This window comes from Cnephaeus nilssonii (genome assembly GCF_951640355.1).
Source record: "Cnephaeus nilssonii genome assembly, chromosome: 8".
Classification (NCBI taxonomy): domain Eukaryota; kingdom Metazoa; phylum Chordata; class Mammalia; order Chiroptera; family Vespertilionidae; genus Cnephaeus; species Cnephaeus nilssonii.
Genome location: NC_137079.1, coordinates 14076670 through 14089228, shown reverse-complemented (window position 1 = coordinate 14089228; position 12559 = coordinate 14076670). Strand labels below are relative to the sequence as shown.

At 42.7% G+C, this 12559-nt stretch overlaps 1 protein-coding gene across 2 annotated transcripts in view; it reads right to left on the bottom strand.

Moving 5' to 3' along the window:
* SGCZ (sarcoglycan zeta) overlaps positions 1 to 3130 on the bottom strand; it is a 631986-nt gene extending 628856 nt beyond the window's left edge. For both annotated transcript variants that reach the window (XM_079778790.1, XM_079778791.1), the window contains exon 1: positions 2978 to 3130. In XM_079778790.1, coding sequence (XP_079634916.1) covers positions 2978 to 3016 — 39 coding nt within the window. In that variant the 5' untranslated portion in view covers positions 3017 to 3130. The remainder of the gene's footprint in view (positions 1 to 2977) is intronic.
* Between the last annotated feature and the right edge of the window lie 9429 nt (positions 3131 to 12559).

The window sequence follows — 12559 nt, the reverse complement described above, 5'->3', positions numbered from 1 at the left end:
CTGAACACAATATTTCAAAAAATCAATATCCACACATACAGCGTAGCAATATATATATATATATATATATATATATTTCTGTTAAAATCTGCTAAAGAGAAAATAATTTACCAAAAATATAAAGAATTGGCTGAATACTTCTTTCCTAAGAGCTAAGGTAAGCAGCTTTACCTAATAATAGGGATGATCTAAAACTAAGCCACGTGGTATTATTATGCACATTTATTTATTTCTCAGACCCCAATGAATACTTTATTTTCATGCTATTTACATGAAAAAGTTCTTATGTGGATGTGTCCTAATGTAAGTATTCTTGGATCACAGGAAGAAAAGTCAACAAGTAAATACTGTCAACAATAGCCCAGCTTTCTTCACCACCCCCTCTCCACTGACCACCATGAGGGTCTCCTCAGCAAGAAGCCACCAGAAAATAACTTCAAGGAGAACTGTCTACAAAACCCAAGCCAATGGATTCTGCTGAGCAGAGGAAATCCAGACAACCTATTCCACACTTAGTGCGCCCACCTCTACGGAGTGTACATAGTCCAGAGTAAGTTTCAAAGCCCTGTGTTCCAGAAGTGCAGACGAACCTGACAACACAAATGTATTTCACAAACTGGAAGATGTCTCTCTCTCTCTCTCTCTCTTTAAATAAAGCCTGACGACGTTTCCTTTCTTGCCAGTTTTGACTCTCAACAGTGGCTTGTCCCTGCCATAATTTTTCAGCAATCTCAATAGATCTTCGCCTCCAGCAGCCTTCTCCTCCCAGTCGGTCATTGCCAGTACACTCCCTCACTCCCAAGCCCTTTCCCTTTCGACCCTTTGCTACTCCTCCACAAAGTGTAGCACACTCTGGCTGTGAGAGTCTGAATTGATATGTAGTTCCGAGGTTAAGCTGTGATCTTCCACTAAAGTAGACAGAAGTTCCCACTTCTGTGGGTTTGCTCTTTTGCTGATTTAAACAATTTAATAAGTGGTTCCAGGGTTCAGTGGAGACTAAACTAGTAAGAAACGAATGGGCTATCAGGGGAAATGATCACCCTTAATCACTTTTCTCTTCCATTTCTCATAAGAAAAAACTTTCCTCCGTGCCATACCTATACATATAACAAAAATAATAAAAATCTGGAGACTTTGCCTCTGCGTGACATATACGTCACGAAAGGCATTCCTGTGTTCTTTGCATCTCAAATAAAACCTAGCCAGCGACCCGGATGCTTGGGAAAAGGCAGCGAGGGATCCTTTCAAACACAAATGCCTGTGTCCCATCTCGGTGCAGTACAGAGATAATAGGAGATCTCTATTCCAGGACAACCGAGGTCTACTGACTATGACCTTGGCCATAACAGAAACTTGTTGTCCCCCAACTTTAACCGGAGCAGCAAATATGCCTCATCCTTACTTATCTTTTCCCAACAAACCCAGAATCTCCACTGAAGTGGTGTGTAAGTTCTGACCAGGCTTCCCCACCCCACCTTCATCTCCATCAGCCCAGCCCCAGACCACCTTTCTCTGCCCCTTCTGCCCTCAGGCAGTGAGAGCACCAGGAGAGGCGGGCTCCTGGGCTGGGCGCTGGGTGAACGGAGCCCTCTGCCCCCTACAGGGGGAGTAGCCAACCCTCTCCGCTTACTGGGCACCTTCATTCCTCTGGCATCTCCTGGGAAAACCTCTACCAGTCAAGTCTCCCCAGTGGGCAGGAGTGACTGAAACCCTCACCTGAACAAAGACCATCTGAATTGAGTCTCTAGTGAAAGTAAAAGTAAATACACCACCCCTTTAAGCAACAGAGTAGAGGGTAAAAAATGCCTAGCCATAGGAAGGGTGAAGAATAAAAAGAAAGGACCTTCCCTTTCCAGCTTTTTCATTTCCAGTGAGCGGGACATTTAAATTTTTTTGTGGCTTGTTGGTGTGTTGTTTTTTTTTAATTTTAGGTGGTTTATTTTTAGTTTGTTTGTTTTTTAGTTGTTGTGTTTTGTTTTTTTAAACCAGCACTGCAGGCAGCAGAGCCCATGGGCAGAGGGGTAAACTGAGCCTGATGCTCCTGCCCGCCAGCCCCTCACAGCCCAGCAGGGACTGGGGAGCCAGAGGGCGCCCTGGGGGTACCGGCCAGGCTGGGGCTCAGCGCTGGTGCCGGACAGTGCGTTCCCAGGGCGGCAGCGGGGCAGGGCCGCTGGGAGCCTCCCCAGGTGACCTCCCAGCCTGCAGCCCAGACCAGCCGTAGCCTCCAGTCCCCCCACCCACTTCCCAGCCCCGCTCGGAGCCGGGGCTGTAGGAGCTGGCGCATCTGCGGTGCTGGCTTCCTTAGGTGAACGGGGGAACCTCTCCAGCCCCCCACTTGCTGCTGGTCTCCCACCCTCCCGCACCCCCCAGTGAACAGGAGTTCGCGCCCGCCCGGGGCAATGCAACCGTGGGGAGAAGGGGCTCACGGAGTGGCGCGGACCCACCAGCAGAAACAGGCTGTTCCCGAGGGCGGCCGGGCGGCCGGGCGGGGCGGAGGGGCCGGGAGCTGGGAGCCGAGGCAAAGTGGCCGCAGCTCGGGCAACTTCGCCGGGCAGCCAGCGGGCACGGACAGTGCTGCCGCCGCCGCCTCCCCCAGCGATCAGCAGTCCTGGGTGCTGGTCTTGCACCCCAAGTGCTGCTGCAGCTGAGCCCGAGGGGGGACAGGGCGACTGTTGTCAGGAGGAGCCGGCAGGGAGGGGAGCCCAGCCCCAGAGCCCGGCCGAGCCCCAGAAATCCGCCCGGGGCGTCCTCGGCCCCTGCGCGCCCTCCTCGGCGGCGCCACTCCGAGGGGCGCCCGCACTGGCGCTCGGGGAAGCCGCACCCCCAAAGCCCACTCGCCGTCCCAGGGGGCCACCAACTCCTCCCGCAGCGGGAGGCAGAGGCAGCGGCAAAGGAGAGGGGAGAGCGAGAGAGCCGGGGCGCCGGAGGGAAGGACGCCCGCCCGGCCGCCCGGCCGCCCGCCCCGAGGACCCCGTACCTTGAGCTCCTCGATGTCCAGGTTTGTGGATCTGTCCATGGAGCGGAGCTGGAGGAAGCAGGGAGGCACCGGGCAGGGGGGTCCCCAGAAGCGACCTAGTCTTTCAGTTTCCAGCCTAAACTCAGCTTTATCCTCCTCCCAGCCCTGGCCGCCTCTCTCAGTCTCATTCTCCGTGATCGCGCCGCCGCCACCGGTTTAAAAAAATAATAATAATAAATAATCAATCAATCAATAAATAATAATTCAGAATGCACTTTGTTTGACTTCCTCCCAGATCCCGGGGACAGGTGATCTTGACCGCGGTGCAGCCCGGCTCCGCCGGCTCCAGCCAGGGGGAGACCTGCCCTCCGCCTGAGCCGCTTCCTCCTCCTGCGATCCGCTCAGGAGCCGGCGAGCGGCGGCGGCGGCTGCCTCCCGAGGAAAGGAGCCGCTTCCCCGGACGGCGTCATGCGGCAAATGTCAAGCAAATGTGTGCAAAGTGCAGGGAAGAGTCCGGGGTGAAAGGCTGCCTCCCGCCGCTAATTCCGCACCCGGGGAGTCCCGAGCTGGAGCCGGGATCAGTTTCCCCAGTTTCCCGGGCACCAAACCCCCGAAGAAGTCCTGCCCCGACCTCCCGAAGGCTCTGCAGCTCAGCGGTGCTCCCTCCGCGGGGGACAGATCCGAAAGTCTGGAGGGGGTGTTCTCCTGGGAAGGTGATGCTCTGAGAGTTGGGGGAACAGGAGGTGGCTCCCGCGGAGGAGAGGAAAGGGGGAGAGGGAGGAAGCCAGAGAGGGAGAGAGAAAGGGTCCTCCCCGCTCTGCTGTGTTACTGGCCTTGGCCGCCAGGTGACCGACTTCCCTTCTCTCTTCCCACAGCCGGCGCGGAGGGGACGGCTCTCCGCTGTCAAAAGCTACCTCTCCTCTCCAGACCTACACGGCGCTGCTGGGTCCTAGAGACTGCCCTCTGCCCGGGAGCCGCTGACAGGCATTTTCATTCATGTCACATGTTGCCTCATGGTATTCTCACAGATCTGGGGAGAACGTGTGTGTGTGTGTGTGTGTGTGTGTGTGTGTGTGTGTGTGTGTGTGTGCCTCTCACACATGGATTCCCTTCCCATCTCTGCTGCTTTGAGTGTCCAGGGATTTGGGGTTTTAACTTCGGAATGACTTTTAGAGAAAGTGACCAATAGGAATAGGAAAGGAAATGTCTTGCAGTGATGCTTCTTATGGGGAAGCAATCTTTTATTGGGAAATTTTTTCTTCAAATAGACGGTGACTCTTCCGTGCACTTAACTTGTAGGGTGTGCCTTTGGGGAAAAGGCTCATTTTCTTCATTTAATGTCTTTGTGCAAAAGCTTGACTTCTGAAGGGGTTTCAACAGTTTCCTTTTTTATTTTGTTACGGCACATAAGCTAGTGAGACATAAAAATGTTTCTCCATTCAGAAAATGAGCTGAGTAAATTACTGAATTTGTTAAAAAAAAATTTCCCCCCATGTATAGATGTTTACCACCAGTCTCTGGCCTTCCTCTCTAAATTCATCTTTGCCCTCCTCCCTGTCTGTGATCCAGCCACATAATCTACCCGTCCACCTGCCTTTTCTTCTGCCACTGACTCTTGTCCCTCAATCAAGACAGCTCTCTATCCCTCCTCGCACGTTTAACCCGTAAAGTCATCTCCTCAGAGAGCATTTTCCTCGGGTGAGTCCCTCAGATATTTTCCTGCTCTGTCCTCTCTCCATGGCAGTCGATTCACTTTATCGTTATTTAATGTATGCATCTGTTCTGCTTCTTCGTCTAATTCTTCCAGTAGACTATAAGCTCTGGAAGGCAAATTCTGTACCTTTCTAATTCAGCAATACATCCCAAGAGTCTAGTACATAAAAAGCACACAAATATGCCTGGAATGGATAAATATGTGTGGGAAGAACCTTTAACCAGTTATTTTAAAGTCTAAAAACCTCCATGACTTCCTCACCCCTCAACACACAAATGCCAGTTGATCCCTTCCTAGTCAGCAGCTAAGCCTAGAGTGTTCAGCGCTATAATCAAGCATACAGAGTTCTTCAGTTGAAGACTCTTCTCTTCCACAGATTTATCAAAGTTAGCTTCCTTTCACACTTCCACTTGTACCTGGTATCTACAGCTTTCAAGATTAACACCAAGTAGACAACAGTCCATACTTAGTGGAGCTGAACATCAAATACTCAAAATAAATTTTAGGTACTCACCTTGCATAATTATTTTACATAGTCTCTATAATAATAAAAGCATAATATGCTAATTAGACCGGACATCCTTTCCAGACGACCTTCCAGATGAAGCCTGGGCTGTAAGGAAGCCTGGGTCCTGGGTGCCAGAGGGAAGCCGGTGCTGGCAGCTGGAGCAAGGAAGGCCTACTCTGGCACAAATTTCATGCATCGGGCCTCTAGTATATGATAAAATGTAAGGTTGCAGGTTGAGAATAAATGAATTTATATAAAATGTATAATGCTTAAAAAGCTCCTTTTCCAGAAATGATCAATAATTCAACATGAATAACATAACTACTTGTTTTTTAAAAGTTAAGTTTCTTCATAAAAAATAATTTTACATTCCCTATTAGCTTGTTACTGCCTAACTTTAGAAAATTGAATATAATAAGCAAATTTATTTTAAGCGCATTAACAAAGTGATACTATCTCTAAAATAACTTTAAAATTTGCAACTGTGAAAATACAGCTCAAGAAAGATAGCTTCAAAAGTAAGCAATGATGTTTTGCCTTGCCCAGGTAGTTGAGTTGGTTGGAGCATCATCATTTACACCAAAAGGTTTCAGGTTTGATTCCATCAGGGCATATACCTAAGTTGCCAGTTCGATCCCCAGTCGGGGCATGTACGAGAGACAACTGATTGATGTTTCTTGCTCACATAGATGGTTTCTCTTTTTCTCTCTCTTTCTCCCTCCTGCTCTCTCTAAAATCAATAAACTTATCCTCAGGTGAGGATACAAAAATTAATAAACAATAATGTTTAAACACCATTCAGATTGGGCAGACTCCAGATAGTTTCTTAGTATGACATAAAATTATAGTTGGACAAAAAGTGATATTGTACTTAATAATAAAGGCTAAGCTTAACCATATTTTTAAAAAATTATATATATTTACTAGAGGCCCAGTGCACGAAATTCTAGCATGGTGGCGGGGGGGGGGGGGTCCCCTCAGCCCAGCCTGCACCCTCTCCAATCTGGGACACCTCAGGGGATGTCCGACTGCCGGCTGGATCGGGCCTAAATTGGCAGTCGGACATCCCTCTCATAATCGTGGACCACTGGCTCTTAATTGCTCACCTGCCTGCCTGCCTAATCACCCCTAACTAGCCCCCGGTGCCAGTCAGGTCGCCCCCAACTGCCCCTGCCCCGCCGGACTGGTCACCCCTTACTGGCCCCCACACCGCCAGCCTAGTCACCCCTCATCTCCCCCTGCCAGCCTAATCGCCCCCAACTGCAACCCCCCGTCAGCCTGGTTGCCCCTAACTGCCCCCCACCGGCCTGGTCGCCTCTTACTGCCCCCCACTGCCAGCCTGGTCGCCTATAACTGCCCTCCCTGCTGGCCTGGTTGCCCCCATTTGCCCCCCTGCCAGCCTGGTCACCCCCCCACTGGACTGGCCACCCCATGCAGCCTGCTGTTCAGTCATTTGGTCATCCCTCACTAACCCCCCTGCTGCCTGGTTGCCCCATGTAGCCTGCTTGTTCAGTTGTTTGGTTGTCCCTCACTAACCCCCTGCTGGCCTGGTTGTATGCAGCCATCTTGTGAGGGTGTGATGGTCAATTTGCATATTACTTCTTCATTATATAGGATATATAATATATATATGTATATATATTATATATATATATATAATATATATACACACAGATATATAGTGACTTCAATTCATCTTTAATAAAATGAAATTATATTCAACATTTGATATTGACCAGATTGACATATGAGCTACAGAAACTATAGGTGATTTCCAAATCAGTTCCAAATCTGGGTCTAATTAAATGTCTACAGAGCCAGAGATTTCCAAGTATTTTGCTATTTCAAGAATTCCCATGCACATTTATTAGGCTAAAATTTCCTAAAATCAAAAATGGAATCTGATCACAAAAACATGGTTTGCTGAAACATATTTCTATAACTTTTCAAGGAAATCAGGACTCAGTTCCCCTTCAACTGACATGTGAGTAAGTGAGACAACCATCAGAAAATGAAATAACTTTAAACATCTGAAATAGGGCAGTGAAAGACTGAGGAAGTGAACTGAGAAAAGGAATTTATCTAGATGCCCTGAACCACAATTTCAAAGGGAAGACAACTATCCACAGCTGCTCCAGGAGATCATGCTGGCACATAGCAGGGCATGTGAAAGGAGTAAGATTCAATTTTAGCAAAGATGTATAATTCACAGACAAATTGCAAACAGCCATTACAACCCCAAGCAGGGGAAGGCAGTGGGAACACCTGCAGGTCATGAGATGCTACAGTTCAGAATCACTCATCCATGGACACATTCATCAATGTCACCTCTACCATAAGGTATCAAAGCACAGGTACACATGCCATTATGAGGTTCCTTATTTTAACTAATTTTAAAAATTGGGAACTTTTTAGATATTTTTTCCAGTAGACAAGATAATTTTCATTCATCATATATGGTTTAAAAACACTTTTCAATGTTGTAGGCCTCCCGCCTCACAACTCTCTAAACAATTTTACAATGTTTGTGCTTTTATTTTTATTTTTTTAGTTTACTACAGAGTAAGATCAAAATTTATTTTGACTTCCTGTAATTATTAAATGGATAAGTGGTATATTATTATTCCTTAAAATAGAGTAACAAATAATTTATTTACGTAGTTGACCCTACTTAGTTTCTAGTAACTAGCATTTCTATTCATATGCTCTAAAAACTTGCCCCAGAAAAGGGTTTTTTTTTGCAAAAAAATATCTTTATTCCAAGATGTTTTTAAGCATATGTAGCAGGAGATACTAAAATATAAAATATTAGAATTTTTATGAGTAAGAGACGTAATCAATGTTATGTGAATAGATGAGGAATAATAAGTTGAATAAACTTTTAACTTTGTGATATAGCTGAAAAGACATCCTTTGGCTCTTCCCCAAAATGACCATCTCTACTATGGCACAGATACTTATTTTCTATTTTTTTTAATTAATGTTGAAGTTAAGTTAAAATAATTTCTGCTCACCTTCAAACTATATTATACTCCTACTCTTTAATATTAAAAACAGGGAAAGAGAGAAAAGAAAGAAAAAGACAAGAAAAGTTAAGAGGACTAACATGCCTATGCAGATAAGCCCCAAAAGAAGCCAGAATGTAGAATGAAAGTTACCAAAAAAATGAAACTGGGAACATAACTCCCCTTTCTTTTAGATTTAATGGAGAAAAATATTGATAAATGCATATTATTAGGTGAAATTATATTCAATCATTTAGCCACATAATTTAAAAATTACCCATGTCATGAGAATACTTATGCTTCTTTATAGTAGTCTTTACAAGATAATGGATAATCTTCTTTGCAGAATTTAGAGGTTTGTGATAAATACTAACAGCATCCCCCAAAAATCTTTATTTATTGCATCTCAGAGTCATGAACATTGATAATTATAGTTTGTAATTTTAAAAATAAACCCCCTCAAAAGGCTAAATCTCCTATGTAGTATAAGAAATATAAGCATAACAAATCTACAAAAGAAATAGTCTGATAAACTCTTGCATTAAAACTCACAACAAATGCATAGCAATTAATACTAAAACACAGTAATAATGCAAACAAAATGTAAGCATGCCAGTACATGTCAAAGAGCCTTACTTTGTAAATATATAAGTGTAAATAAATGTGGAAGAAATGTTGTCAAACATTTTCAATCAAGGCACTTTGATCCTCAATGCACTTTTCCATTAAAAAAAAAAAAAAAGGTTATCCATTTACCTAGAAGCTTTAAGTGGTCAGAAATAATGAACCCTAAAAACTATAACTATAAAACTCTGAGGAATTTTTTAATTGCACCTTCATCCTCAGACCAACAATCTTAGTATTAGAGAAAAAGAACACCTTTGGCTTCATTATTCATTTTGACTTTGTCAGTTGGTTCATTTAAGTTCAAGAGCACAATTCTTTTGCAAAATTAATCTCCATAAACAGGCCACTTATCATTTTTTTTTTTAAACTAAGCTGTTGGAAGGAAAGTGACTTTTCTGGGAATATTTCTATTCCAATAGAAGAACCTAAAAGTGTTATGCCAGACCACCTACACACACAGAGTGAGAAACCAATATAATACCAATAACAATAAAGCCCTCAGAAACTGTCAGTGTTTCAGTGTGTTCTACTGGCATCACTATAACAAGAAGGGGAGAAATGTGAGAGGCAGAGCCACAGATGTGGAGGGAGATGAGTAAAACAGTAACTGATTCTAAGGAAAATGTCTTAATAGCCAGGAAGAACCGTAAGTTATACTGGCCTTGGATGAAGTTCCTTTGGAGTATAAACAAATAAACAAACAAACGAAGAAATAAATCTATGGAATCTGGAAGGCAATATTTAATGCGATTAAATTCCAAAATAGACCGCTTACTTTCAATTAACTTCTAGTTTTGAAATGTTCCTATTCTGAGAATAACAAAGACTAACCAGGGGTCCTCAAACTTTTTAAACAGGGGGCCAGTTCACTGTCCCTCAGACCATTGGAGGGCCGGACTATAGTTTAAAAAAAAAACTATGAACAAATTCCTATGCACACTGCACATATCTTATTTTGAAGTAAAAAAAACAAAACGGCAAAAACACCCGCATGTGGCCCACGGGCCGTAGTTTGAGGACGCCTGACTAATACCATAAAACAGAACATTATTGTTTTATGGTCTGTTTACTGGCATATGATTGTTCTTTGAAACTTTGTTTTAGAATATCAGTCAATGTGAAATTTCTTTTCTTTTTATTCCCATGTATACACTAAATAATATAGAAATAATGATTAAATGCATAAAATTATATTTAATGAAATAATATCTTCTGATGTACCTTAGCAAATTGCTTATATATAAAATTGAATTGTAAAGAATATTCTATACCTAAACAACAATAATAATAATAAAATTATGATTTTTTCAATTCATCCCTATTTGAGGGATAGAATAAGTTCAAAATCTTTCCAAACTTTAATTTTACTAATATCTGTTGACGACTTTCCTATTATAATCACTACTAGAGGCCCGATGCATGAAATTCATGCAAAGTCCTTGGCCCTGGCCTCCCCCCGCCATACCCCCCCCCCCCCCGCTGTCGCTATGGCTGGGGGCCTCTGCCACCTCTGCAGCGATCCCCACCCACTGTGGCTTTGTCTGGAAGGAAGGATGTCCGGAAGGACATCTGGTCTAATTTGCATATTATGCTTTTATTATATAGACTAGAGGCCCAGTGCATGGATTCATGCACCGGTGGGGTCCCTCAGCCTGGCCTGTGCCCTCTCGCGATCTGGGATCCCTGGGGATGTCGGAGAGCCGATTTCAGCCTGATCCCCACAGGCCAGGCTGAGGGACCCCACCAGTGCATCAATCCATGCACCAGGCCTCTAGTATGCATATAAGATCTTTGGTTAATCTCTTTCACCCTCCTTCTTCCCCCTTCCTTCTGAGATTCATGAGCCTGTTCCATGTTTCCATGCCTGTGGTTTCCACTCCTGTGTTGAGCGTCTGCCCCCTGGTGGTCAGTGTGCATCATAGGTACTGGCTGGTCGGCCAGTTAGCTAGTCAGCCGGCCACTTAGGCTTTTATATATATAGATATAGATATGGTATTGTCATGGACTTTTAAAACTATGACAATTTTCTCTAAGAAGACAATTTTGAGTTTTTGGTCACTGTTAATATTCTTATTATATATGAAGTTTTTCAAAGTTCTCCAATAAATTAGAATAAAAACTAAAATTAAGTAACAATAATAAATTAAAAGGGAAAACTTCTGGTCAAGATGGCTAAAAAAATGTGTTATTAGCATTATAGAAAAACTACTAATTTCTGTGCATTAATCTTGTCTCCTACAACTCTACTGAATTCATCGATTGGATCTAACAGCTAAAAATAAATAACTAAATAAACAAACAAGTAATACTTGCTATTGACTTGTTATTAAAAAAAACAACACACACACAGAAAGGCAAAGTTGGGGCTTATGGAGCTGTGAATTAGAATCATCTATCTTGCATGACAAACTATGTTTACACCCAGTGTTCACAAACTGCTTCATCAGCTGTAGCAACTGGAAGTCTGTGCAGCATGATACCTCTGAGTTCATTTCCCACTCCATCCATTTGTGACTGTTGAGAGGACCAAGTTAGGGAGCATGTATCTGAGTATTTTAAAGCCTAAGGATGTATGACATTTTTGTTACATAAACTGAGATACTATTGATATGGAGCTGAGAGTGCATTCCCTGTACACTGCAGCCTGAATAATGCCATATGTCAGCATGACAAGAGGTTTCCTAAAAACCCAGAAACATCTTTGTCCTAATTACATACAAAATTTCATGTGTTTGCTGATAACTTTTAGGCAGCAGGTGTTTCTCCCCAAATGCGGGGTCTTTAGCTTCTTTCCTTTTTTATTATTAAATTTCCTGCTATGCATGCAGTCCCCTCCACTCTTGCATGATAAAAAACTCGGCCTGTTTCTCTGGTGTCCCTCGGAATGTATCTAATAAAGACTGCAAACCCTCTTCTTTTTCAAAGAGGATACACTTGGAAATGAATGTGTGAAAAGGACGAAATTTTTTAAAAACATAATGAGACATGTGACTTTATTTGATCTAGAGAATAAAGACTTAATTAATCTGTGGTTATTTTTGTTTCGTTTTGAAGTACATATTGGGTAAAATGCATGTTTATTAGAAGTCTCAATGCTAAAGACAGAATGAAACCTCTTTATAGATTTGTCTCCCAATAATCCATTTTAGAAGCAATCTCAGTGTATAGTAAATTGTAGCTCTTCTTATAAAATCACCTTCATAATTCTTTCTTACTGTCTTGTTCTATTTCACATGATAATATTGCAAACTTGATTTTCTACCTACTTTTTCTGCTTTGGAAACTAATAGTGAATTTTCTATGTTTATATTTACAAACTAATTTCACAAAAATACCTTTTATAAATATATTTTATAAATGTTGATGAACTGATTAATGATGGAACTGAAGAATTAATTTTTTTTTACTTCTGCCTATATGTGACATAGCCTTGAGTTACCAAAAAAGACTATATGTTATTATATGCCAATCAAACTTTACTGCTATATAAGACCTTGACTTAAAGATAAATTTTCCATAGTTCTGGTAAATAAAAAAAATAATTTTTCTTTTCTGATAAAAAGAAAAACTGTCTTCTTAACTTTTAGTGAACTTATTTTTTTGTTAAAAAAAGGAAAATTTTTGGCTCAGTTATATTATGAATGTTAGAACAACTAACAATATAATCATTATAACTACTATGCAATTTAACTTAATCAGTAATATTTATTCAAAGTCAGTACCCTTGAAATCATACAGTGTTAAGAAGC